The 27,023-nt window shown below is 44.1% G+C and overlaps 1 protein-coding gene across 1 annotated transcript; it reads right to left on the reverse strand.

Moving 5' to 3' along the window:
• Window positions 1–9,663: 9,663 nt before the first annotated feature.
• LOC146172951 (sperm-specific sodium:proton exchanger-like) lies at window positions 9,664–25,740 on the reverse strand. The gene is made up of 10 exons (XM_084585593.1): window positions 25,586–25,740; window positions 23,503–23,706; window positions 21,545–21,730; window positions 20,833–20,997; window positions 19,766–19,891; window positions 17,619–17,711; window positions 14,216–14,401; window positions 12,580–12,717; window positions 11,606–11,803; window positions 9,664–9,861 (listed from the first exon to the last, which is right to left on the reverse strand). Exons 1-10 carry the CDS (start codon window positions 25,649–25,651, stop codon window positions 9,709–9,711), a joined length of 1,515 nt encoding a protein of 504 aa, XP_084441719.1. The 5' UTR covers window positions 25,652–25,740; the 3' UTR covers window positions 9,664–9,708.
• Between the last annotated feature and the right edge of the window lie 1,283 nt (window positions 25,741–27,023).

The following is a 27,023-nucleotide window of genomic DNA, read 5'->3' on the forward strand; positions in this document are numbered from 1 at the left end:
ACAGTGACTAGTGCACCCTGGAAGATTGTAGGAATACATGCGCGTGGCTGTAATATTTCGAGATACATCTCGAAGCACCCTCTGCGACAAAGGAAATGAGAAAGCCACGTCTCGCGACAATAAACATGAGCAAAAAAAAAAAAGAATACAGGTATTGATCTGCACGCTAGAATCGCTGTGATAAGGCCGCTTGCCAGAGGCTGTCAAAAAAAGAACAAATAAAGATCAGAATTGTTTGCAACACTATACCAAGTGGCTAAAATATTTTCACTGAATCAAAGCGGTTCAGAGATTTACTGTAAATAAAACAATTAAAAGCAGTCAGTATATAAAAGCCTTTCAACTACTCCCTAGTTGGTAAACATAACAGAACGGTTAGTAAGCAGCCGATGTCACAAATAGTTTCTGGCCGACAGATGAGGAAATAAGAATACCTTGTGTGAAAGTGTCATCTTTAAATGAAATATGGTGGCTTGCAAACAAGATTGAAGCAAAGCAATGCAGCGGGTCGTTGGCACACCTGCCGAATTTTGAAGCCGTACTTCGATTCATTTCAACGTATTTTCTGACGACTACAAACTGCTCGATTTGAGGCACTGAATAAAACAAATACTCAAGACCAAAAGAAAAGGCGTAATTAAGAAACGTGCACCATCAAAGGAGTTATTCGTGACAAATAGGATTTCAGCTTTTAAAACACTCCTATGTTTCTGCAAATACGCGCTTATTAAAGGCTAGCGCAGGATATTCATGATGACATATGTTCTATAACAACACTCAGCCCTTGTCAGTTTATGCTCCCTCTTTTGTGGGCGTCCAAGCGACGGCGCCTTCGTCACTGCTCTATGCACTTACGTATGCCGTTTCAGCGGCAATGTTCCGAGCGCGCACGTCTCGTCTCAGGTCAATGGTACTACATAAGGTCACGACAAAGCTCAGCCAGTATATCGAGTACCGGCTGTCGTACATTATCTTTTTGTTCATCTTGAATTGGTTCTTTTGAGTGAACTTGCTCGTGCACGGTATGCGAGGAGGCTTGGGGTCTGTGTGCCACGTACTTCAGCATGTGTGCCTTGAGGTACCTCTACTGTTTGAACCATTGTCCACAGTAAGCACAAACATGCGGCATCTCCTTCGTGTGGACAATCATATGCGTGGAAAGATTGTGCCGCTCTGAGAAGCCCTTCCCGCATGCGGGGCATAGGAAAGGCCTCTCGCCGGTGTGGGTCCGCTCGTGCCTGGTGACAGAGTCTCTGAGTTAGGAAAAACAAAAAAAAAGTACATGACAACCTCACTGCTGGTTCTCTGGATAATAATTATAGTGTTCTGAGTGCATAAAACAATAACTACCCGCTCCCATTTAGCTATTTCTAGCGACGCTTACATGGATGCATTACGAGCAAGTTTCGAACAGGTTGCGCAATTCGGTGCTCCAGAGTAAAGACTTGATGACCGCATCACTATGTGGCAGTTCTTTCTCTCATGATATTTGAGGGCCAACCGTGGTGATTCAGTGACTAGGACGGTCAACAATTGACCCCAAGAATGACGGACCAAATCCCGACCGCAGGGGCCGTTTGTTTTTTGATGCAAAAACCAAGGCGCCTGAGTAATCTGCGATGTCTCGCTTCGTTAAAGGACCCCAGATGACTAATTTCCGCAGTCCTACACTTGGCTTCTCTCAAAGACTAAGACTTTTTATGCACTAACGTTAAACCGTGCAAACCAAATACCATTTAGGAGAAAACCATTACAAGCTAGGACAAGCAAATGACAGCCATAACAACCACAGACTATGTGGTTGCCTACAACATTAGGAAGACTATCTACTGGTAAGACGGAAGAGTGTGCTTGTTGGTCATTCATGAAGACAGCGCAGGAAAGGCACGGACAAGGAACGAAACAGCTCCAGCGTCGACTTTCAACACGGTTTATTGGAAAGCGCGTCAATATATATACATTGTGGCATGGACCATAAAAAGAACGCCTTCTGAAATTCACAGGGAGGCCCACTCTAACGCCTGTCACATGCACATTATATGTGCGAAAACATGAAATTGATAATGAAGCATCTGAGAGCACGAGCCTTTTCTTAGTGAGCAATTTCTTAGTGAGCAATACAGAGGGTATGCTAACACAATGCCGGTTTTGTTCTTTGGTTTTTATTTTTATTTTTTTGAGGGGGGGGGGAGAACAAGGATAATTTGATGCGCGAGATAATAGAGGCCGCTGAAACTGCAAAAAAAAAAATCCACCGTTATGTTGATTTTTGCCCTTAGATGCTTCCTCATCGCTTTGTTTTCACGCATGCAATGTTAACATGAAACGGCATCCTTTATTACTGATTTTTTACGCCGCAATATACATACAAAACTGTGTTCACAAAAATTGGGAGGAAGGCCTCTCGTTGCTAACATACGCTCTTAACACTGCTAAGCACGAAACTACAGGCTACAGTCCGTGTTTTTCTTTCTTTTTTGTTATTTACGCCCGACTTCTACGAAGTACTCTGAACACATTTTTATCTTTCTAACTCCCTGCTGAACACTGAGTAGCGGATATTCTTTTTTTGGCTGAAGAATCTCGTCGACTCGCTGGACTTCGCACTCTAGCCTCCCAAGACCGCTACAAGCAACGCTACGACAAGCGTCACCAAGATTTTAATTATGCCCCTGGTGATTTGGTGTGGCTCTGGACGCCGTTGAGTAAGTGCGGCTTTTCCCAGAAACTTAATGTAGTATACTGGCCCTTTCGTTGTACTGAAACGCCTCAGCGCCACTAAACTTTGCAGTCTCTCGACTGACCACCCAAGGTCTCCGTTCTCGGAAGTCTCAAGTAGTTCACGTGGCCCGTATGAAGCGCTGCTATCAACGTAACGAACCTTGACTCGCCCGCCGGGCATCGTCATGCACTTTCCGCAGTCCTCTATTGGAGGAAGGTAAGGTGTGGTGGGAGAGACAGAAGACGAGCAGGAATCTGAGCCTGTCCGCTCCTGATGTCCTAACGTCCAGTGCATCCTAACATCCTACGTGTAAATAAAACTTGTAATATATAAACCAATTTATTGCGCTATATCTCCCCCCCCCCCCCCCCCGTCACATTCATTGAAGAGACGAAATCCTGCCAATATTGCTCTTGCAGATATACATGCAGCTGCAACGGAAAAACATTAGCACAAGTGCTTGTGGCCCGAGCAGAAAAACTGCGACATTCCGGTTTATTTTTACCGTGTTCGCCGATAACGAGAGTGCAAGGTGCATTAAATTTTTCATTGCATTTTTCAAAAAGGGGGTAATCAGTAAAAAGCAGCACGACTGAAAGCTTGCGCCTTAAGTGATAGCCTAAATGTGCGTTGCTTATCAATAGAATCATGCGCGAACGTTGCTACCTACATGAGAATGTTTAGTTGGTATCGCGAACCGTTGTACTTTACCGCTGTCTATCTCAGAAGCCCACATTTTGTTGGGCTTAAGCTTTCGCTATCATTTGATGTAAGATGCACGGCCCAGCTAATATTTTGAAAAGGAACACTGTGCTTAAGGTTCTGCCGAACGCCCGCACAAAAAATAATGGCTGATGCTTAGCTTGGTTAAGCCTGGTCAGATGCGAAGCATATTGATTGCTAAACTCGGCTTTCCGTGGTTACTCTTGGCTAAACTTTTCTTTCCTTGGTTACACGTGCTTTTACACGGTTTAAACTTGGAATGCACAATGTTTTCCCATCGCATAAAACTAGGTAATAGCATGACTCGTTCATCTCTAATCTAACTGTGTTACCGACACGCACAACGAACATGTCGTCCCACAGGCCAACTGGACAAGAAGGACAATCAAACATGCGCTATACCACGTGGTCCGCACAGCGTGCAACCGCAGCCGACGGCGCGAGCCGGTCCCCCGTCTCTCCTCTGTCGTGACGTCAGCGTATCACGTGGTGTGACGTCACCATACCACGTGGTCCGCACGGCGTGAAACCGCAGCCGACGGCGCGAGCTGGACCCCCGTCTCTCCTCTGTCGTGACGTCAGCGTATCACGTGGTGTGACGTAGCATTCCACATTCTTTGCACGGCGTGTAACCGTCACGAAGGGCTGTGGTTTACCTCTAGCAATATGCTTCGCATAAAACTAAACCTGAGTAGCCACGCCGTCGCAAAATTCTGCCGATAAGGAGCGCACTAGCTTTAATTTATGATAAAGTCGTTCGGGGGAGCCTCCGTCGAAATGGGCTGCTTTCTGCCGGCCATCCCTGCTCTGGCAAATGGACCGTGCTTGTCACTCTCCCTATCGACGGGTACGGCAGCAAAAGCGGCGCGTATCGCAGTTTTTCTGCTCCGCTCACAAGTCACTTGTGGTAATTTTTTTCAGTTACAACTGTAGATGCACATAGGAAGGCAGAGCGCCAGATATACGGACCTGTTGGTTTGACTCTCATACAAGTGCCCGTGTTTTTGAGTTTGCGTCGTAATCGATAGTTTCACTCCCGGCCCGACCCCGAGTCATCTAAGAGGTGGAAACACCGGATCCGAATGCCGCTACCACTTCTGATTTCGGCTCTTCTGAAAACGACACACACTTGGAATACGGGCCCAGCGGGGCTGATGACTTACAAGGTACCAAGAAGAAAACACGCTGATCAGCCAAATTCTGTCTTACTTGAATTTGCTGGCGTACGAGCAATAGGTGCAGCGGTGCATTCGCGGCAAACCATCCTTGTGTTCGATCTGGTGGTGATGTTCTAATAGCTCTGGCGTTAAGAATACGTCGCCGCATACTTGGCAAAAAAAGAGCCGGAATGAAGCGGCGGAAATGGTCTCATCTTCGGGGGGCGAACCAGACTGGTAAGGAGGGTCATTGGGACCACGAATATTTGACCGCGATTCCATTGTAGTTTGCGTTTTAACCCTCAATATCAGAGACACGCGAACAACTAAAAGCCAGCCCTGAATTGTCCCTGCCAGTGCCTAATGCATCGTTTTATCCTATGCGCTGTTGCTTCCATGAAATACCAGCACAGCGCAGGCATGCATAGATAACGAACGTGTAGTTATGATAAAAAATAACATGTCCATGAGAGCACGTGCGGAACCATGCTTTGTGGGCACCAACTGACGAAGCACTTCTGGCTTCGTCATCGGCGAAGACCGCCACCTGACGACGCACTCTGGAGCTATGTGCCTGTTTCGAAAGCTGGACTGCTTCATCAGGGGGTGTCCACAATTATTTCAGCGTGTTCCTCACGTGCTCGCAAGGATGCATTGGATTTGTTTGGAATAGTACATAGAAAAGGTGATGGCAGCTATCGCTAGTTTTTTGTTTGCAATTACGAATATGTCCCTTCAATACTTTTCATAATGTTAACTCTCAGTGTTGTTTCGCAGCATTTTATCAACTAAATGTGCAAGTAAGTTCCGCTGCTACAATTTCCCATAGTTCGAGGATGCAGTTTCAGTAAATCTTAAAATAAGAGAAATGTTGCATGCATTTCATGGAGCTCGATTTTGCATCGCTATAATCTTTATCCATCAGCTAATTATTGCTGATGCAGAAAAAAATTCGCAGTCGTGTATCTATTACTAAGCGCAAGTATATGTGTGAAAAATTATTATGCTTAAGTAAACCTAACATACTCAGAGATAAGCCCGGGAAGGCATACCGACAATGGGTCTCACATTCAGACTTCCAACTATTTGTTTGGTCCTGGACTTTGTCCTGCCCGTGGTAATCAAAGTCACTAATAGCATGTCATATTACAGCCACGTTTTCTCAAAATGAGGCAATTTGCTTTGCCAAACGTGGTACCGTACTCTGCTACAAGAATTTTTGCGCCAAGAAACTTCGCCAGGCCGGTCCTCCAATTTAAGCTATACAAACACAGCGCATCAAAAAAGCGATTTTGGAATTAATATTTCTGGACAGAATGTTTAGCTGCACTATATGGGCAGGGGTGATGCAATTTGTGTGTAAAGAAAACACAAAGGCAGTTTAAATATTCGAGCTTATTAATTTACGTGACCATCAATTTATGAAAACTAAGCGAAAAAACGTACGCAACGCGGGCAGGTGGCGGCTTAGTAGTGCGAAATTATTTCCTGAAAACTTTAGAGATCTCTGGAACAGTTGACCTCAAACAGCAAGCACAGGCCAAGCAGTTGACCTCAAACAGCAAGTTTACCTCGGTTAGCAAGCAAGCAAGCCAAATACTAAATCGAAGATGATACGTAAACATTTGCGTCCTGAGGAATGCTTTATAACACGTCAACTGACACATGCAAAATGCGCACTGCAGGTTTCATGCGCACTTGTAAACATTCACGGGTGGTCATTGTGATTCCTGTAGCACAGTTTGCATTGGCACTAGGGGTCCCTGAGGACAGATCACGCGCTGACACTAAGAAGTTCAAACTGTGGAAGCAGGCGAAGTTGTCAATTCATCAAGCTCTTAGTGACACGCGGTATACCTCACCCCATTCTAAGCGGAAGCTTTACAGCCACCCTCGTTGTGAACAAGACGGATCCAGCCACCATTGTCGGCTGCTCCAGGGATATTTACAGCCGACCGGCCGCTCCACAGCATTCTTGTTATGCATACCGCCATTCCTGGACACCATCTGCTGCCGCTGCTCTCCTTAGAAACCATCAGCATCCGAACAGCAAAACACTGATTAGAAAATAGTTAACCGTGATTAGCGTCAGTGCGAGAGTAAGGGCGGAGTACCACGACAATATAAACACTAAATCTATTTGAGAGAAGTGGCGGCCTTTAATTTGCATTGCACGTCATATTTTATCGCTTTGTTTCTACAGGTAACATCACGCAGCACTGTGCGCTGTTTGAAATTCTCACGCGATGTCATTTGGCTGTGACGTCACTGGATTTCTTGACGCCAGTGCCTTTAATCGATGCCTGGCTGCCTTGCCGATGAACCATATAACATTTTCTCATTGCAAACCCTCGACTACGAATATATGCTCCTGAAGCTGCAATCAAGCTTTCAGGATCGGGTTGTCATTAGATGTCTATTGGTTCTTAATTTCGTATTTCTCGTTTGATTAACCTATTTTGTATTCTTGCCAGCCTTAGTTCGTTCTGTATCCCAAACTCGGGTGTTAATGGTATAGCAATAAACGATATATGCGTAATAAGGTTGCGTCGCAATGAACATCGTGTGCAGAAACGCTCTTTCTCTTTTTTTCAGCCAGTCAGTATTAGTTCTTTTTAATGTAAAGATATTCGACAGACATATGTTTTGGCTCTTCGTAAGATGTTCACTTTATCAAATGTCTGTTTTTCACCTGCCTAATAGTTGATACTTGGGGCATTGAATTTTTAATTTATTTTCCTGCACCTCATGGACTAATTTGATTGACATTCGCTTCCTGTGTGCATCCATTGGCGTTGGCTCCTCTTAAACATCGCTGCTTTATTGTTCGGTGGAACCTTGCTTATTAGAACATAATTTAAATCATGCTATCGTGTTGCTCAAGCTTGTCTCTCAGACCTGTTGAAATCATATGTATTCCAGCAAATGAAATATTGCTGTAATATGAACACTTCAAGACGTTTCAATAATTACCCCAAACACGCCGCGCAGCAGCTGATCAACAAACCAGCGCGCCAGAACAAGCACTGGAATCACTGACGTCAATGCCACAATACAATTTTTACTCAGTTGCTTCTCACTTTTGAGGCTTTGCCACAATTCTCCACGTGCGCTGATCAGATTGCCCTACCACCGCTATGAGTAGTCGGAGCAGTCTACACGGTATTCGTAGCACCTCATTTTTTTACCCGCAGGGCAGCACTAGCGGTGATCCTTTCTTTGTGATCGCGCGAAAAGCATTAACACACGTGGAAGCTTCTTTGTGCTCCACTTAGGTAGAGCATCCACTCTAGGCTCCGATCTCGCTTCTCCCCTTCGAAACTCATATGCTATAGCGCTGAGAGGAATGTGGGATTGTGAGTTCTGCTGCTCACTGTGGCATTTTCATCGCAGGTGCACAAGGAATTTCGCATTTATGTGATACGTGGTCACCAAAGGCTATGTGCGGCGTGCTAGGTGACCGTATACGGCAAGTTGGTCTTGATGTTACGCGGCATGTAAACACAACGACATTGATTATACACTGTGGCTAGAATGTTTGTCTCGAATGTTTAGTCGGCATGGACATCGTCATCTGTCCAGCTTTTTCACTGCAAAAGAGAGGCCTGCTTTTATTTACCCAGTAAACCTCGTATTATGCCAACCGGTGCCAAATGTTCGCTACAAATTCTGCACACAAATATTCTGCCTACCCCAGTAATACTTAAAATAACTAGCGCATGGTTGTTTAAAGTAAGAGTTCACTCAAAAATAACCGTCAATATTTATTTATCTTTTGATGGAGTCACATCCGTTACCATTTACGATTGCAGCCCGATATATATTGATACTCGTAGCCATTTCTTCTGGATGTCGGCTAGAACATCTATCACCCCTTCGTTCCCTGATCTATTCTGGTGTTTTCCTGCCTCTTTACGTTACAGGTTTTATTTTATGTCTCCAAAGCTCGTTGAATTGATCACAATCTAAACGAAACTCTTGACGTTAGACTTTGCATTTCTGTCCCGTAGCTGACTACCGGCAGGATACAGCTGTTCTACACTTTTTCCAGCTCGGACCTCGATGACCAGTGAGCCCTCGTGGAAAGAGTGAGCGCGGTGGCCTTAGCCAACAGAATCCTGGACTGAGGATAGAACAACCTTCCCTCTTTTTATTATTGTAACTACACTGCACTCGTGAGCCAAGAAAAATGATTTCATATTATTACATTAATTATGATGCACTAACAAACAACCGTGCAAGCATTAGCTGCTTAGCAGCTGAGGCTGCGAAAACGACAGTTGTTTTCGGTTTCGAAATACAGAATCTTATAGTTAAGTCTCGGTTGTAGTGAAAGGTTGTCAGTTATAGATTTCGGCTGACTGCAGAACGAGTGCTTTTTACTGCACTCAACAACAAAAATGTAAGAGAAATTTTTTTTTTGCGACATTGCTCAGTACACGGGTTGCTGCATGCTGACACGACGCACAGTTTTTCATGCTTTTACTTCAATCCCAATAATACAAATGTCTGGTAATATAGCGGGATACAATTTTAATGTATCTTAACTGATTTTGCTGTATCTTACGGGACAACGCTTGTATCTTGGCTTCCTCTGGAACAATATGCTGGGAGGCAACAATACCTGAACTGCCTATGAATTCAAGGAGTTATTTTTGTCTTGTCAAATACCTGACAACTAGTAATTTGAGCACCGTTATCTCAACAGTGCTAACACCGCATCAAATAACCAGTAAAAGGCAGGCTATAGTGTTCATTGGTCATTGTTCTCTGCAGCATAGACGTTCCAATAGTCCCAGGCAGCATGGAGTATCTTGCGTCCACTGATGGGGGATATCAAAAGTAGGTGGAATGTGCAGGTTGAGAGACATTACAATCGATGGGTGCCGTGATTGAACAAACTTCCTGGACGGGTGCCAGCCACCACACTAATTATTGGACAGCATCCTAATGCACGCATACTAGCAAGTGTCTGTCTGTCGTAGTTCTCGTGTCTTTATTCATTTACGTGCGGATAGTTGCAGATAATCTAAAACTTTAATGTCACAAAGTTAGCTCGTATCGATATCCTGAAGTGCATGCCTCCTCTGCAGACTTGTGCTTTCTTCACCAGTGGGCGTACTCGTCGTCCGCCCTGGCCCTGGGCACGTAGTCGTAGTGGCGTAGCGGCTGGTGGTACCAGTCGAGCTCAGACGGGAGGTGGTACCGCATCAGAGTTGTGATGAGCATCACCGGTCGCGGCCTTGTGCTTGGCGTGTCCTGCGTTTGTCCGTTCCACCCGGGGAAATAGAACCGTATTTATACTGCATTACTAACATTTGCACGCTGCGGACTTTCAGAGATAAAAAAAAATAGGAGCGTGTCTTTGTTTTTCATCTGGTGTTGCGTGTGGATGAATTTTTTCAAGGCGCGACTGTTGTCACGCCTAGCATTTTCTCAGTCGGCTGGCTTTAATTTTCCCGTTTCGGAGTCTGCTTTTGTTACGGTCTCTTTTTTTAATCAAGGTGTGATCTTTGTCCCGCGTCAGAACGTTACGCCTCTGCACCCACTTTCATACTGATGCGCATGCGTAGCACCAACAAAATCTAGGACAGCAGACGTTTCCTAGCTCTGAAGGCGACAATTTTATCGCGCTGTGATGAATAGGCTTTCGTGTTTATATATATAGCAGTAAATTCCAAAAAACAAGCTTGAAAACATTTTAATAAGCGAAAAGCAATGAAAGCTAAGCTGAAATTCTCATTAAAGAAAAATAACGCTGCCTTAATGTGAAAAACCATCTGCCTCACTTTTTTCCACGTTGATCCAGAACACAACAGCACTCATTTGTGATAAGAATCGTTATCTTCTATGAAAACAGCATTTCCTATCCTATTCTTTTCCTTTGTCGTTAGCAGTACTGGCCTACTTCGAATGACAATACCATTAGTGATACTTCATTGTTAGTCTGAGACAATTGACGTTATATACACATTACATCACTCCTCAACTAAATGCATCCTCTAATTTGTTTGCTAGTTCACAGAAGCAATTCAGTTTTTCCGAACTTTCCCCTCGCGGAATATATGCAGGTTCCAAGTTTTATTGCTACGCGGGAGTTCGTTATTCGTATGCCAGCAATGCATAAGAGACACCGGGAAGGTAGGCCGTGCCTTTCACTTTGCCTGCAGGGTTTTCAGATTGACAGTTCGGCAAATTGCGCTCATGATTGTCACGTAATTGTATTTTTTTCTTGAAGCCCTCACTGATGTTCTTGGTCGATGCAAAAAAATCAAACAGTTTTTAGGGAAGAAAGGTACAATTGAAAAGATCCATGTGAACAGCTTTCAGGGAAGAAAGGTACAATTGAAAAGCCACAGGTCAACAGCTTTTAAGGAAGAAAGGTACAATCGCAAAGCTCCAGGTGAACAGCTTTTAGGGAAGAAAGGTACAATTGAAAAGGTTCAGATGAACAGCTTTTAGAGAAAAAAGGTACAATTGAAAAGCTTCAGGTGAACAGCTTTTAGGGAAGAAAGGTACAATTGAAAAGCTTCAGGTGATGCGGGCGGCACTCGATAGCTCAGAACACGTTTTTCCTGAGTGTAATTACGTAGCTGAGAACTTCCAACTTCACAACTAAGAAATTCATAGACTAACCACGAAGGTATCAGTTAATTTTTACGAAGTGTAAAATTATTTGCTTCAGAACGTTCATCATATTTTCCTAGCAATGAAATCCACGGAATCTGTCGAGGTGTTAGTCTGCCACGCGTACACAACCATAGTCCGTCTTCAGTCCATTCTAGGTAGTCAGTGCTTGCGTGAATGGAAAGCGTTTGGTGCGAAGACCGATATGTACTGGCAAGCGATGAGCGCTGACGTGCGAGTTAAATGTGTGTGCAGCTACCATGGACACCCTTCTAAGGAGCAAAGTGCGAAGCCGTTGAAAACAGGAACAAAAGAGTTAAGCTATCACACTACCACAGTTGACTTTTCTCCAAATGTTTAGCATTTTATCTCTTACCGGCAGCTTCATCTGCCGCAGAGACTGGGGCAGGTAGCATGGTCCGTAAAACCGGTGCTCTCCGTCGCACGAAGAGACGCAGCCCTGCACCAAGATGACGTCCTGCACCGCCTCGTCCAGGGAAAACTCAATGGCGTAGTAGAGGTTGGGCATGATGCCCCCTTCCAGGAACTGCTTTAACTTGTCGTGCGTCCAGTCCTGGGTTACACAAATCGTGAAGAAGCAATTATTTGCCACCTAGGCTGAGGCATATGACGCCTCTTAGTTTCCGAATCCACAGGAAGTGTTCCTAGCCCCTCACGAAGGCTTCTAACCCTTCTCTATCAAAACGATCGCGGAAGTATAGGGAAATAACGGCTATGAAATACACATTAAGGGAGACAGTAGCCACAGACTCAAAGTAAATTACAATGGGTGTTTTGTTGTTGTTCAAATTAGAGTAAGATTGTAATCATTTGACAAAACTGATTAGGAAGAAAGTGGCTGTTGGCTCCCATCATATCTACCGCATTCAAGAAGAGTAAGGTGAATGTGAACAGAAATAATCAATTAGTGCTGAAGGCTGCGGAGCCTCATTCACTAACCACACTAAAAATCATAGGCGGTGCTTCTAAAGTTTACTGATATGTATTTTAGTGATCCAGCTAACATTAGCGAGACTATGTAAATGTAGGCAACGTCTGAAGTTAGCCCTTCACATTGTTTCCCCTTTACGGCTGTTTACTTCACATTGAGCTTCCTCGTCATAAAGCGAGTTCGATAACTTGAAGCCGCATTGTCAACATGGTTTGCGTTAGTGAGAATGCCTAGCCATTCCTTAGTGATTACAGCAATTCTAATCTATCCAAACTCTGCACTACAAGATTCGTTCTCTGCTTAGCGTTGTACGTATTCCAAAAATGAAACTTTTTGCACGGGCTTCTCCTTTGCTCAGTACAGTCGTTCCTAGGACCATGTAAGTGCATAGAGCATACCTCGTATCGCTTGTGGTCGATGAGCACGCCGAGGGCGACGCGCACGGCCACCGAGAACCACATGCGGTAGACGATCGTGGGTGGATCCGGATATTGTTCCGCAATGCGCTCTATGACCTGCATCGGGATGCTGCAGAGCTACGAGAAGACAGGGTGGACATCTGGCGTTCCACTCGCACTGTGACAATTTTTAACTGCCCCAACACCAACACGAATGACCTTGTTTCAAAAAACTGCTTGGACGGTAAATAACCAACTCAGAGTTCTTTGGCCTTCCCTTCCCAAGAAGGTTGCTGTTTTTGATCGACAGTGCGGCGAAGGATCGACAATATTACGAGAACGCTATCTGGGCTCATCTGGTTCAGATGAATTGAGTTTGAAATGGATGAACTCACGAGGACAGTGGGCCTGGAGTGGCGGTTAAACTATGACACCTGAGATATGCGGGCGCGCGATGTTCGGCACTGAGCGTGCTCAGAGCGCGCTCAGCAGTTAAGTGTTCTGGTTCAGTACACTGGAGTAACGTTGTCCCCTGGTTTGTCTAAAACCTCTTAAACTTCGATTTTTGACTCAAAAACATCCGGGAATGCTGCCTAAATGAAGTAAATATGAAAATCAAAGGTAAAAGTAAAATAGCGTGCCCTTTATTGTGTGCTAAGACAAAAAGAAAACAAATTGCACTAGACTGATGGATTATACAGACTTTCACTGACGCGAATCACACAATTTAGTTTAAAAGGGAGCACATTCCCAAAGAAAAATGAGTTATTTGGTCTTTATGAGTTGTTTGATAAAACAACGAGGAAATATAATGACCATTAGAATGAGGATCTCTACTACTGTCTTACAAATTCAAAACGCAATGCCAATTAACCCACTGCTGCCATGCTGTGATGGCTCAGTGGTTAGAGTACTCGGCTGGACACCCCCTGAACTCCAAACGCTTCACAAAAGATGTGCATTATGTTGTATTGAATCAGGGAGGTAAGTAGAGTTTTGTTGCCTACGTTCCGTGGGTGTATGAGGGTATTACGTCCCAAAGCTGCACGCGTGGCATGAGGGACGACATAGTGATGGCGCTAAGTTTATTTCGACCTCCCATTTTTTTTCCTGCTTTGCGGCGGAGTATTCCCGTCCTCACCTATGGGGCTGAAACATGGAGGCTAACCAAGAGAGTTCTACTTAAGTTGAGGACAACCCAGAGGGCTATGGAACGAAAAATGGTAGGGGTAACATTAAGAGATAGGAAGCGTGCAGAGTGGGTCAGCGAGATAAGAAGAGTGGGTCAGCGAGTTACCGACATTCTAGTGGAAATTAAGTAGAAGAAATGGGCATGGGCAGGGCATATGTAGTGCGAAGAGAGGATAACCGATGGTCGCTCAGGGTAACAAACTGGATTCCAAGGGAAGGAAAGCGTAGCAGGGGGTGGCAGAAAGTTAGGTGGGCGGATGAGCTTAAGAAGTTCGCGGGGGTCAAGTGGATGCAGCTAGCACAGAACCAGGTTAACTGGAGGAATATGGGAGAGGCCTTCGCCCTGCAGTGGGTATAGTCAGGCAGATGATGATGATGATGATGATGATTCCCGTGGCCGGCTGGCATCATGAGAGGGATCACACATCTTCAGTCGGGCACGCACCTCGACATCTGTCTCGCAGACGGCGTGGCAGACTGACGGAAGCGCGGTGAGGAAACCAATAAGGCCTATAGTGTCCGGTGACACGAGGTAGTCCTTGAAGTCACCTTCAGTGAAGAAGTAATGGTTCGAGTCGGCGTTCTCCAAGTGCCCGTCTGATGCATTCTGGCATGTGCTTTTGCCATAGACCTGCGACGATACGGAGTGACGGCTCTTAACGGTTCCTATGTGACAATATGGTCTCATATGAGTGCACTACCTTACACAAGAGAAACGAGTTGTGAGTCATCTGCTTGTAAAATACCCAAAACTTAGCGTTGTTTTACACGTGCATTTTGCATCAGGAATACACGAGAGGACAGTATTGGGTGAACCAACAACGTCGAATTACGGGAAGTGAAGCTAAGTTGAAGCATTTCTAGGGTAATATACCTTGCATAGAAAGACTGCATATTCCCAAGCTTCTGGAAGGAAGAATTCTAGTTGTACGCTCTAAAAAAAGCGAATCGGTCAATGCTGCTTGTTTTGCAAAAAAAAAAAAAAAAAAGCTACGCCTTTTTTATAATATTTTTTTTTTCTGGACCAACATGTGGCTTCGAATTTTTCCGGAGGTCTACCCTATAACTACTTTATGAATGAGCAATTAACAGAAAAAAATTAAAAATGCGCATTCAAAAATATCAAAAGTACACTCAAGAATATGCAGCCAATACAACATCTTTCTTGTATATAGGTAAATTTTTCCCATACAGTTCATCATGCGCAATCTAATTATTTACCTTTCACAGCCTAGATATCATGTTTCGTTCTCTAACAATGAGGTAATTTTCGGCAGACACTATGATATAAGGTGCAAGTTCCTCAACGTCATATTTTCATTTTGACGTCGTGACATTGTCCCTAAGTTAAAATAGGAAGCGCTATATGTGCATACCAGTAGAAATAGTGAAGCGTTGTGAAAGTTACAAATCAATGCTGTAGCATTTATGCAAAAGTGCTGCCATCTAGCAACCAGCGCGCGCGTTTCCGCCTTAGGGTAGCTGAACCGAAAAATAGCAAGCGTATTGTACAGGGGTTTGCGTGACCGCTGGGCTAATGCTCACGGTCACCGATAATGCCGGCATACTGTTGTGTCCCTTGTATGCGAAACAAAATTAAGAATGTCGGAGTAAAGAAGGACCAGGGTATATCCCTTTCTTTTTGTTTTGTTTTTTCTTGTGGCTCTTAATCTGGTGTCCCATAGTCCGCGCACTGTAGGCGCCCTCTCGTTCAACGGAGCACCTAAATTTTAAAACGCTACCTTATTTAGCCTGTTTTGAAAGACATTAAATTCATACTTGGTGCCAAGGCAGACGAAATATATCGCCCACAGTGTGTTCATTTTTCCATGGAAGATTTTCGCATAGCTTTTTCGTGTAAAATGTCTGCAAGACGGCTGCCCTTCAATTCGGTATTGAGCAAACCCATACCAGAATTTACTGCTTCATGGATACAAGGTGTCCGGAGATTTTATACATACGAATAGGTATATACGCCCAGGTATCCACATAGCAAAAAGTTGCCGCACTTCAAAGGCGCCAGCCTGAGATTTTTCTCATTAATTCAAACGCGAAATTTTAGTTCCAGAATATATTGCTCGAATACGTCTCGGTATAAGGCAGACCTCTATGATGTGACTATGTAGGCTAAGTTATCGATTTTTCGTCGATAATATATCTGCTAATATATCGATTTTCACGAATCATAACCACGATGTGACGCTACAGTAGGTATATGAAGATGATCAGCACGCGTGGAATCATGTCGTTAACCTGTTGCGTTACGCCAGCAAATTCACGTTGTTGGGAGCTGTTTCTTTATTTAGGTTGTTTACACGCTAACGCGACACATATCTGCCGCTAAAGCTCCAGAGAGGGCATGGGAACAGTATTGCACGCATTATATTGTGAATGATTTCAGTTTTATCGCAGCGCACTGTTTATTAGGCACCAATACTATATTTTAAAGAGAACAATGTCAAGCTCCTCTGTGTACGCGTATTCGCAGACCGTACTATAGGCCAACTATCGAAGCCGAGCGCCGCACGCAGTATCATGTTGAACCCGGCCTGTGGTGGACTCGAAAGCCTCCTGCGGTGGCCGACACAGCGTAATCACATCGCAGACGTGTTTTACTCCCGGAAGCGATATCAAAGTCATTTATGGACGCGCATTTGAACAGTGTATTAAGGAATCCACCGAAGCAGAGAAGGAAATTAGAAGCGGCCACGCGGTTTTGCCCATGCTACGCTGATGTTGCCATTCGCAAGATGTCTTGACAGCACAGTACCGCTTTCCAAAGTAAAATGGGAATGCAGACAGCCCCAACTCGATTTTCAATCCTTCCGTAACTTTTTTCTCTGAATGAGATAAAATAGCACGAAAACCACATTAGCAAACAGAATCAGCTAGTACAATGGCAGCCGCCGTAGCAGAGCGGCCGACACATTCAACCGTTAAACATGCCGTCGCGTGGCGTGGTTCGCTGAAGGTTCGATAAATGGCAGCAATTTTAGCATAAGGTCTATTCGCTGTCACATTTGGTGTGGCGATTATTTTGGACTCCAGCTATAAGAAATACGTAATGTCTCTGCCAAGAGTAACTGTAACATGTAAGAGACATGTAACCGAGTCTTTAAGGCCCCCTTAAGGCAGAGAAGGTTTTAAAATATAACATTGCTCTCTTTACCGAAAAAGTTATTTAAGATCCGATAAGGTGGGGTAAATGTTCTACTACATGGCTGCGAACGAAACCGTCCAGCAAGCTTACTTTTGGTAAAGATGGTACAATTTCCATCATTCCTATTTTAAAGCGAAATTTCTATAGGGAACTAGATTTCGCGAACGCCTTATAGGGCAGAATATGTGCGTTTGTAAAATGTGAACGCGAGATTCGGCGGGATATCAGTGTGGTTTTTCTATGCTTTAAGAAAAAATATCTTCCATTCGGAATCGAATTCCTACCCCTCTGATCACCACACTACCGCTTTAGCCAACTATGCAATGCCGGCCGCGCGAAAACTTATCTTAGTTCTCATTGTCTAGAGTTCCTGGCAAGGCAACGTAGGGGCGCAAAAACACCGCCATCAACCCGGTCTCCAAGAGGCGCATGACATCTGCCGCCAGCTATGAAGACCAAGCGCCGAAACGAGCGCGCGCCATCGCCGCAGGGTGAAGCTGATCACCTCGATTCCGGCATGCGAGAAACACTGCGTGATCGGCGGCGTTCTGGCAAATAAAAGCTACGATATAATCATCCCCAAATGGCTTCGCTTTGTCTCTCTTAATGGCTCTTAGGCGCCTCAAGAATGTGTGAGCATTATTCGCGTAGAAAACTCGGGAGGCCGCAAATATTGTTCAGTTCTCACCTTTACGATTCCAGAGCATATGACTGAGACCCGGTCGTGCTCGTAGCCTTCAACACAAAGCACAGTGCCTTTCTTCTGGCACACGAAGAAAGCCTGCGAGGTAGAACAGGATGGCATAGCGCGTGAAGTCTCAGCAAAGATGCATTGATTATAGGCCTGTAGAACTACCTACATGCTTCTCTCTCCAAGAGACGGGACTTTAGGTGAAGTGCTCAGAAGCACATTTTGTGGAAGGACGGAGTTGCAGCTTTTACTGGTGCCGTCTTAGCAGGACACCTGGCAATGTAGCTCTACTGATAGAAACATTGTCTGTCCACGGTGGTGCAATATGAATGTATCAAAACAAGGTTGGCTTGGCTACTGTGATCAAGTTGAAGCAGTTAAGAAACGGAGAGCCTGTCGATTAAAACTATTCAAATAAGAATGTCACTCTGGTGTAATCAGGGCTAAAGGTTTACCTACTATCTGTGTTGTTGATTTTACAATGTTCTATCAGGGGTGGCAGCTCGTGGAATCACCTACAGATCGAGGCATCCAGCTAGTTACAATTTCCGTGCTGTTTCTCTGCTGACACAAGCCATCGTGCGAAGTTTCGGACATGGCGCAGGCTCTGCACAAAGCCCTTCCAGCAGAACCACGCTGCAAACCCCGAAGCCCTGATCATCTCGCTTCGCCACTTCTCTTTGGCATCGCACTTTAGTGGTAAAAGTACCAGCTATTGCATAAATAAAGCTGAAACCATAGAGTAAACATTATATGCAAAATCCATGTCTTTATCTTCAAGCCGAACCTAAGTGTAGTCATTCAGATAGTTCTTGCGTAACTCCAGGTTTAAACACAAGTAAAACCACAGATTTTGATTTTTTTTTTTCGCGTGAACATGTTCCTGACCTTATTAAAGAATGCAATGCCACAACGAAAACTCTTGAATTTGGTTTACAGTGAACCAGCTGGGAATAAACGACAGTAAGGCCAAAGCGGTCTTATTTAGACTGAAAACAATTTAGACTGAAACAAGTTATCTCACCGCGTGATAATATTCTATTAAACTCGCGGACTGTCGAAATAATGGAGCAGTTTATTTGCATCGGGGCTATATTTTCTGCCAGTATGTCATGGGAAAATCATGCCAATTATGTTTTGTAAAAACTAGCTCAAATCACTGGTGTAATAGGCCCTTTATTACACACACTTTCGACAACAACTAAGATACTGGGCTACAATTCAATATTAAACTCGCATTTAAACTACTGCTAGTTAATGCGGAGTATCACAACGTTCACTAACCTCAATCGTATTCACTTGGAGAAAAAAAAAAGATATCTCCGAAATACATATAATGCACCGTTCCAACATCCAAATGCAGCTTTACTTTGTCGTTCCAGACTGATTAAAGCACACAAAATCTCTCTAAATATCGCCTTGGTGTCACTTTCAAAGAAGATATCAGGAACATTGTAACAAATCTTAGGAATTCAGCCCAACTAAGGAAAAAATAATCAGTGCATCCAACAAGATCGACATGGCGAAGAATCAGCAGTGCCGACAATGCGACTAAATCATGATAAAGAATCCCTTCAATGCACTCTTCTATCTCTGCTAAATAGGTATATACACATTAATTTCGATTTCGTTTCCTGCTTACGTCGAGAACTTCATAATTTGTTTTTGAATAACATGGATTAAGTTTCCTTATGTATACGTATTGCTGCTTCGTGTATTCTTTGGTGTTTCCTTGATGTGCAATTGTCTTTAAAATTGGATAAACTGTTGTGTTGTCTCCCTGTTGATCGTTAGTATTGTAGCCTCGTCAAGCTGCCCAAGGGCAGCTTTTTTCTACGATTCCTCCGTCTTGATTGATTGGGTGGGTGGTTGATTGATTGATTGATTGATTGATTGATTGATTGATTGATTGATTGATTGATTGGCTACTATGTGAGCCTAAAGAACAGCACTGGGAACGAGACGAAACACGAAGAACGAAGAAGAAACGAAGAGCGTGTTTTGTCTCGTTCCAAGCGCTGTTCTTTAGGTAGGCAATACCAACTAGCCAGAAAACCCGCTCTCATGTACTGTGTGAAAATTGCCTACTCGACCATTTAGCATACAGCTACATATAAGGACATGATCGAGGAAAAATCTTTAACCTTGAGAAGCTTAGAAACCTCCTCCTTTGGAAGCCAGGGAATGCTGAGCAGGATGCACTGGGCCGTGTCGCCAACAATAACGTTAGAAGGCATACCGTCGACGCGGTGTATCATCCACGTCAGGTCCTGCGAAACATAAACGTTGCTAAGGCGGAACAGTGAACTTCGGAATCAAGGCGTAGAAAAGCATCACCAACAGGAAAGGCGAAGCAAGCAATTGTTGCGTTCGTATGGCATCCCAAGAGACACATTAGTTACATCTCAGCAAAACACAGGAGGTACAGAAACGCTAACAATTACTTGGAAAAGAGGGACAGAGATCGCAAAGCTCTACAAAGCGGTAGAAATCGCTGTGATATACGCAGAAAGCAGCTTTTAAGGCGAAAGCCTTTAATGACTCATGCTGCCGTGGACAAAATGTGTCCCGCTTTTGTGGCGGCTCTGACTGGCCGAGGCGAGATGACGCCGTCGAGGTCTCGACCAATCACAGAGCACCACCACAGTTTGCGCGAATGCGTGCCTTATACGCCCTATGCCAATCAATGATCAATTACTAATTATTTACTAACTGACTAAATCAGTGATTCAATAAATAAATAAATAAATAATATATAACTAATCAATTAAATCATTATTCAGTTACCTACGCAATGACTAACTAATCAAATATTCTAATTAACTGATTAATTACTAATTAGTGCCAATTGCATACCATGCTGAATACGCCGGTTCTAGTCCGATCACCGAAGCTAGCAGAATGCAGATTGTGAAATAATGATCATGAGAAACGAGAGACAATCATCCGGTAACCGGTGCTTTAAGCTCCAAAACACACTAAGACTGCAAATGAGGAAGGCGTGGAAGTGCTAAGACGATGTGTTCTTGCTGTTCACTTAAGGTGAACGCTGATGCTCTTAGCAATACAGCACACGATTTGAACTGTTAACTACATCGGACTATCTTGCTGAAAGGGTAACACTTGCTCCTGCTGGTTCGGTTTTTTTAAGTGTTGCCACACACGCTACAAACTACTTAGCTCCTGAACCCGACATCAGCGTATAGCTCACCTCGTAGAGCATGCCGAACTGCTTGTCGTCGAGCAGACCGCCATCGTGGAGGTCATACAATGCCTCCAGGGCCTTATTGAGCGTCTTGCGAGCCGCTTGACGTGTCTTAGTCGCTACTTCGATGTTAGGATACTTTTGCTGGATGTCGATTACGTTCTTGAGCGTCTGCGGGGAAGGTTATGTAAAGACGTGCGTGTTTTACGCGCCTCGGTTTCTTTCAAGTGTTTACGTGCTTTCACTGAGAAAACCTAGCACCTTGGCTATTCACAGCGGATTAACCGTATGTACGGGCGAGAACAGCTTAGCGCCTGGGGCTACACGGGGCGATAATGAATTATTGTGTATCCCCTCCGATGCATCTTGCATTATATTTTCACCCACTAGTTTTGTACATATTAATGCTGCAAGACATTATTGGGTACCAAGTATTCTATTGAAGTAAAAACAAACCCAGCCATTTTTTGCATCTGTGGATGCCACCAACCACATATAATCCTCGGATACAAGACCATAAATCACCATGCCATAATATTTCTGTAAATCCGATTACTCAGTTGTACTGTACCTTTTTGTGGCCTTATTTCTATTCTTCTTAATACAGTCGATGATATGCGAATTGCATGCCCTTGAGAGCAATAGCTAAGCAGTCAGAAGTATAATTAAGGAATGCATGTTTCTTTTCTACAAAAGCAGTGCGAAAACGTTTAGACACCTGGAGCTTATTGCGACCACATGAGTCGCGGACTTTCGCGGCCAGCTGGGCGTTTTTTACGAGGCGGCTGGCCTTGGCCATGGCTTCGTCTTCAGCTGTGATGTAGGCCCAGCTGACATCATACGCGTTGAACAGCTTGCGGTTCAGCAGGTCGTCCAGCATGTCCCACATCCACACGAACAGTACCTGCCCGAGGGGATAAAATCAGAGCCAATTAGACCTCTCTTAAGTGCGGTAAGGCGAAAGCCTTTCCTGCGACTCTCTTATTTCCTGCGACTCTTCTCTGCACTTATTTGCCAATTTTTCTTTCATTCGCTTCTTTTTTCTTCCGTGTTCTTTCTTTGCTCCTTTATCTTTTTTCCCTCGTTGTTTGCGGAATTTGGAGAATTTTGTACAATTTCGACGTCCATGACTATTTTGACATCTGCACCCAATATCGGCGTACTTGACCATTTTGACACCAGATGTTTTGGCTCTGATTGATTAACTAAACACTCCACATCAACATCTTGCATAAGGACATATTTTTCCAACCTCTACCTCATACAACAATTTTTGTATTCATAAATCAATTCATTTCGCGACAATAACACTGTGACCTCTCCGCGGAAGCACAAATCCTGACCACACTCAAGAGCGTATAATGGCAATCGCCTTAAAACAAAACGAAGCACATACCTAAGCCGAAAGCTATCGCGATCTTAAATCATCAGTATCAACCTTACTTAAACTTCTGGTATTGGCCAGACTATGAAATTATTTCATGTGCAGTGAACATGTGTAATGCTGAACTAAGGCATAGCACTGCCACGCTGAAAAAACCTACAACGTGTCTGATGTTGGTATGCACCAGTTTATAAAGTCACGTGGTAATCTCAATGCCATCTACAACAAACGAATTATCTGCTGCGAATTGAGATAAATCCATAAACGCTATTTAGCCTTAAAACCTTTACGCACGCTGATTGCTCCTTGAAATTTAAAATCTTTAATTTTTTCCTCTTTCTGTTAAATTTGGAAGCATCGAGACAATGCGTTTTGTGGAAGTAATTCCTCGAATAGTTTTGTTATTTATTTGCTGGTACTAACAGCATCAGGCATGTGACCGCCAAGCACGCTTGCTGCTATTGACGCCACCGAGCTCCGTCCTTATTTGCCGGACTGATTGGCGCGCACAAAAGAACTAAGCAACTTGGTGGCGGCAACAGCAGCAAGCGTGCTCAATAATGACAAACTACGAATTTTCGGTGCATTATGCAACACTCAACTTAAAATCGGCAAACAATCGTCTTGATAAACCAGCCAAAGGAAACTAGAATAGTCTGAAACAATGTGGAAGCACTTAAAATCGGCAAACAATCGTCTTGATAAACCAGCCAAAGGAAACTAGAATAGTCTGAAACAATATGGAAGCAGTCGTGCTTGGCCGCAATCATCCGAGATAACTCTCGGCGCATATTTCGCTGCAAATAACTCCTAAAGCATTGCCTCAAAGAGAACAAAATCTTCGCGGCAAGAGAGATCGTTCTCTGCACTTCGAGCAAATGGTAAGGTCGCATGCCAGCAATAAAAAATGATGGCTCAGTAGTTCTTGGCAATAATGTGAGCGGCTGTACTTTGGACTTGTTCAGTGTATAAACCGTCTCTAGCAGCCGCTTTCCATGCCAACTGGCCAAAAGTGGGGACAAGGCAGGGCAACGGTATTTTTTAGTTAGGACACCGAGGCGAATCACGACAAAGACGCGCTAGCTTTCGAGAACTTAAACTGAAAGTGATGTTGTAAATGTATCGTGGCGCCCAAGTGTACAAGGCGGCTCTCGGAATAGCAGCGATCAATTACTAATATCACGAACATCGTGCTGCTGTGATCATATATACGTTTGGAAACACAACATCGTTGGTTTGTGCGTGATCACGGAATGCAAACAAAAAGAATAAATGAGAGGAAAGACACTTACGACTCTCTTCTGAAGAGTCTTTATGGTGCGGATGGCGACCAGAAGAATGAAGCTGAGCTGCAAGAAGAGCGCAAATGCCTTTTGCTCGGCGCCCACAGAGACGAAGCTGGTGAGCACGAACTCGGAGACTACAAGGGAAAAGATGATGATGTCCAGCTGTCTCCACACGTCGCGGCTCGTCTTCACCGCGCTCATTGAGTACACCTGCAGGTCCACGAACGTTTTATACTGTCACGAACTGTATAGGGTCGTCCAGCTTCAGTTTGAACTTAGTCGCTAACTTCAAAGGGTTACTGTGTCTGACCCGACCGCGCGATAAAGCTATGTGGCAGGCCATGACAACCACAGCCTGCACGTCCATCTTTGATAGCGTCACTATGCTTCGATATACGGCTACGTAGCGAAAAATGGAGCTTTGAAGACCGACTTTGCTAAAACTAAGGATGGACGACACTGTACATTGTGACCCGTTGCTACTGAGATGGTGTTCGAGGGTGATTACATAGTGTTGCATAGAGGCGCTTGTTTCTTCGTTTTCTTTCTTGGTATACCTCTTGTTCATTAGCGCTATTCCTATAAGTACATGGACACATCCTTATTCCGTACGACGGGAATGCTCATTTAAGCACGTCAAAATATTAAAATTAATACGGCGCTTAATACTGCACCCCTCATTACAGCCTACGTGCAAATCGAGGGGTTTCATCCGACGGATCTGGCCCTGCAGAAAAGGTTGTCTTTAATAAGATTTTTATACTGATAATAGTTTACGTAGTGAGTATGTAACATTATTATCAGCATAAAAATGTTTCTTATTAAACACCATTTTCTCATTTCGCTGAGGAAGTCGGAAATCAATTACACAGTGACTGAACAAGAGTGCCTTGCAGTTATTTTTGCTGTGCAAAAATATCTTTCCTATATCTGTGAAAATTATTCTACTATCATCACCGACCATCATTCGCTGTGTTCACTTGTACATCCGTGATCCCTCCGGCCGTCTCGCGCGATGGGCTTTGAGCCTACAAGTGAAGGTAAAAGCTTCACTGTGATATACAAGAGCTGCCGTCAAAACGCCGACGCTGACAGGCTCTCGCGCTTGCCGCTCCAGACTACTGATTGCGATGACAACAGCTTTGAAGAGTATACATGGCAGCTACATCACCACTGTTTCCTGGCCTTCACCACTTTCGGAATGAATATGCTAGTGACACAATGTGAAGTCCTGATGAAACATTTGCTGCGTGTCTCGTTTCCATTTGATGTTGCACTCAGTGCTTGCTATGCCAGGAAATCTTGTTATAAAAGTATAAAACATTAGTTGTGGTTTAGCTCTGGTTAACCCTAGTTGAATTGCGAAAGCAACGGCGGAAACTTCTTTTGCCTGCTACATTCTTCCCCTGTCACGCCCTATCGGTGTAAGGTGCTACATTATTGGGGACGCTTAAGCTCATCCTTTAAAGGTATGACGCGAGAGCGTAAGCTACCAACCCACATATAAAATGAGAAGGGTTCAACGCTGCTGAACCGAATGTGGAAGAAAAGCATCAGCTGCGGGTGAACGAGCGTTCTTCTTCTTTTTCTTTCTCTTTTTTCTCTTCTTCTCTTTTTCTTTTCGTTCTTTTTCTTTTTCCTCTTTTTCCTTTTCTTCGTTTCCCTTTTCCTTTTTCTTCTTTTTCTCCTTCTTTTTCTACTTATTTCTCTTTTTTTTCCTTCTTCTTCTGCATCTTCGCGTCTGTTCAAGGTCATTCGTGACTGCGACCACGGACTGCGCGACAGGCCGAGACCTGGCCTAGTATTGCTTTCGCAACAAAACTCATTACGCGACGAAAAGGACCTACAGTATTTATTTAATCCTAGCAGATATGAAGAGCAAATGTTTCACCATTACATTCAAAACAAAATGTGTGCACATATAACATGTCCATCATGTAAACATCCCCGCGGCATTGACAGTATCCGAAATAAGTACATAAATAAACCGTGGGATTATTAAAGCTTACCTACTCATTGAAATAGCGTTTTGTTCCTCTGAAGAGGAATTTAACTGCATGTAAGAGGAGAACCATTGAGGCGCTCTTACCACCAGCAGTATCTCGAGGGCGTACAGCAGCACGTAGACCCCTTGGACAGCGACCACGATGGACATAATAAGGTCGTTCAACTCGTATTGAGTGTGGACGGCCAGTCCTCCCAGCAGCAGTACGAAGCCCAGAGCTACTAGACCGACCAGCACATGGTACCAGCCCTGAGTTGGTGAGGATAAAGCGATTTAAAACAAAACTCGTACTCAACTCCCTCCCTCAGGTAGGGCTAAACGTTTGTCGTGATAGATAAGATATTTCATGAGCTTTCCTTTCCTGCTAAAAAGGCTGCGGTTGCCCTAATGTCATGTGTGCCTGCGATGTGTAGCCTTATATATCGTTAACTGCTGCGGGAAACAAAACCAGTTGTTAGTAGCGTTTGTGTTTGTGGTCCCTTGCTGAGTCCTCGTCCTTTTGCGCTAGCTGTTTATTTTAAAAATGTGTCCCCAAGTAGCCAAGCAACAAGTTTTACTTTATCGTGATAGCTTCATAGGAACACCGGTGATCCTTCGAAGTTGCAGCCACTTCCGGGAACATCCAAGCACCATTATCACTGGGCCAACACAGTATTGACAAGTTAATGTCTGATTCATATGCACTTCCTCTGTCTAAAGAATTCGGGCAATATGGTTTGCTTTTAACGGAGTTTGAATCACACAGCAGTAAAGAAAAGGGGGGAGGGGGACAGGTAATAACGTGACCTGTTGTGCAGGTATCGCAATGTATCCGTGATTAGTGTTATTTGGTTGCTTTTTGTTACACAGTAGCCACTAACACTGCTCCCCCTATTTCTTGCTAAGTTCTTATACTATCTCGAATTCTGACGAGAACACTAGGCTTCATCTTTTATTACATTTTAGTCGATTAGAATACCATAAATGCACCGCTACACGGCTCAAAATCAAGTCATATGATCAGAAGACATATCTGAGGCTTCACCATACGGCTCTATTTCACTAAGGCTACCTTATGTCTATTTCATTCCACTGAAGGCAGGTATAGAAACAATCAATTGACGGGTGATTATACGCAGGCTGCGATGCGACGAGTCTGCGTTAGTAGCCCTGGTTGCGGTGCGTTTCGCAATTTCCCTGATCGGTTTCGTGTTTCGTGCTTGAATTTTACTTTGCCGTCTCATTTAATGGGGTGACATTTAGAGTGCCATAAAAAATGTCTGTCGTTTGTGACGGTCTACGTGAAGCCCCCAACTGACAGCAGTAGTAGATGCATTTGAAAAGTGGTGATTCCCTAGGAAAATATTTCTCTGTCCACCTGCTACTGTTTACAACTAGAAGGTTAGGGAAACGCTGAACAAATATCAATTTTGCAAAATTGAATAACAAAAGCTATAAGGAATCGTAATGTAATCAAACTAGAATCAAAATTGAAACACAATCGGATACGCAGAACCTTAGACCCCATTTGATTCGAGTCAGG

The sequence above is a fragment of the Amblyomma maculatum genome, chromosome 11, assembly GCF_055883805.1.
Source record: "Amblyomma maculatum isolate TAMU_Amacu chromosome 11, ASM5588380v1, whole genome shotgun sequence".
NCBI classification, from domain to species: Eukaryota; Metazoa; Arthropoda; class Arachnida; order Ixodida; family Ixodidae; genus Amblyomma; species Amblyomma maculatum.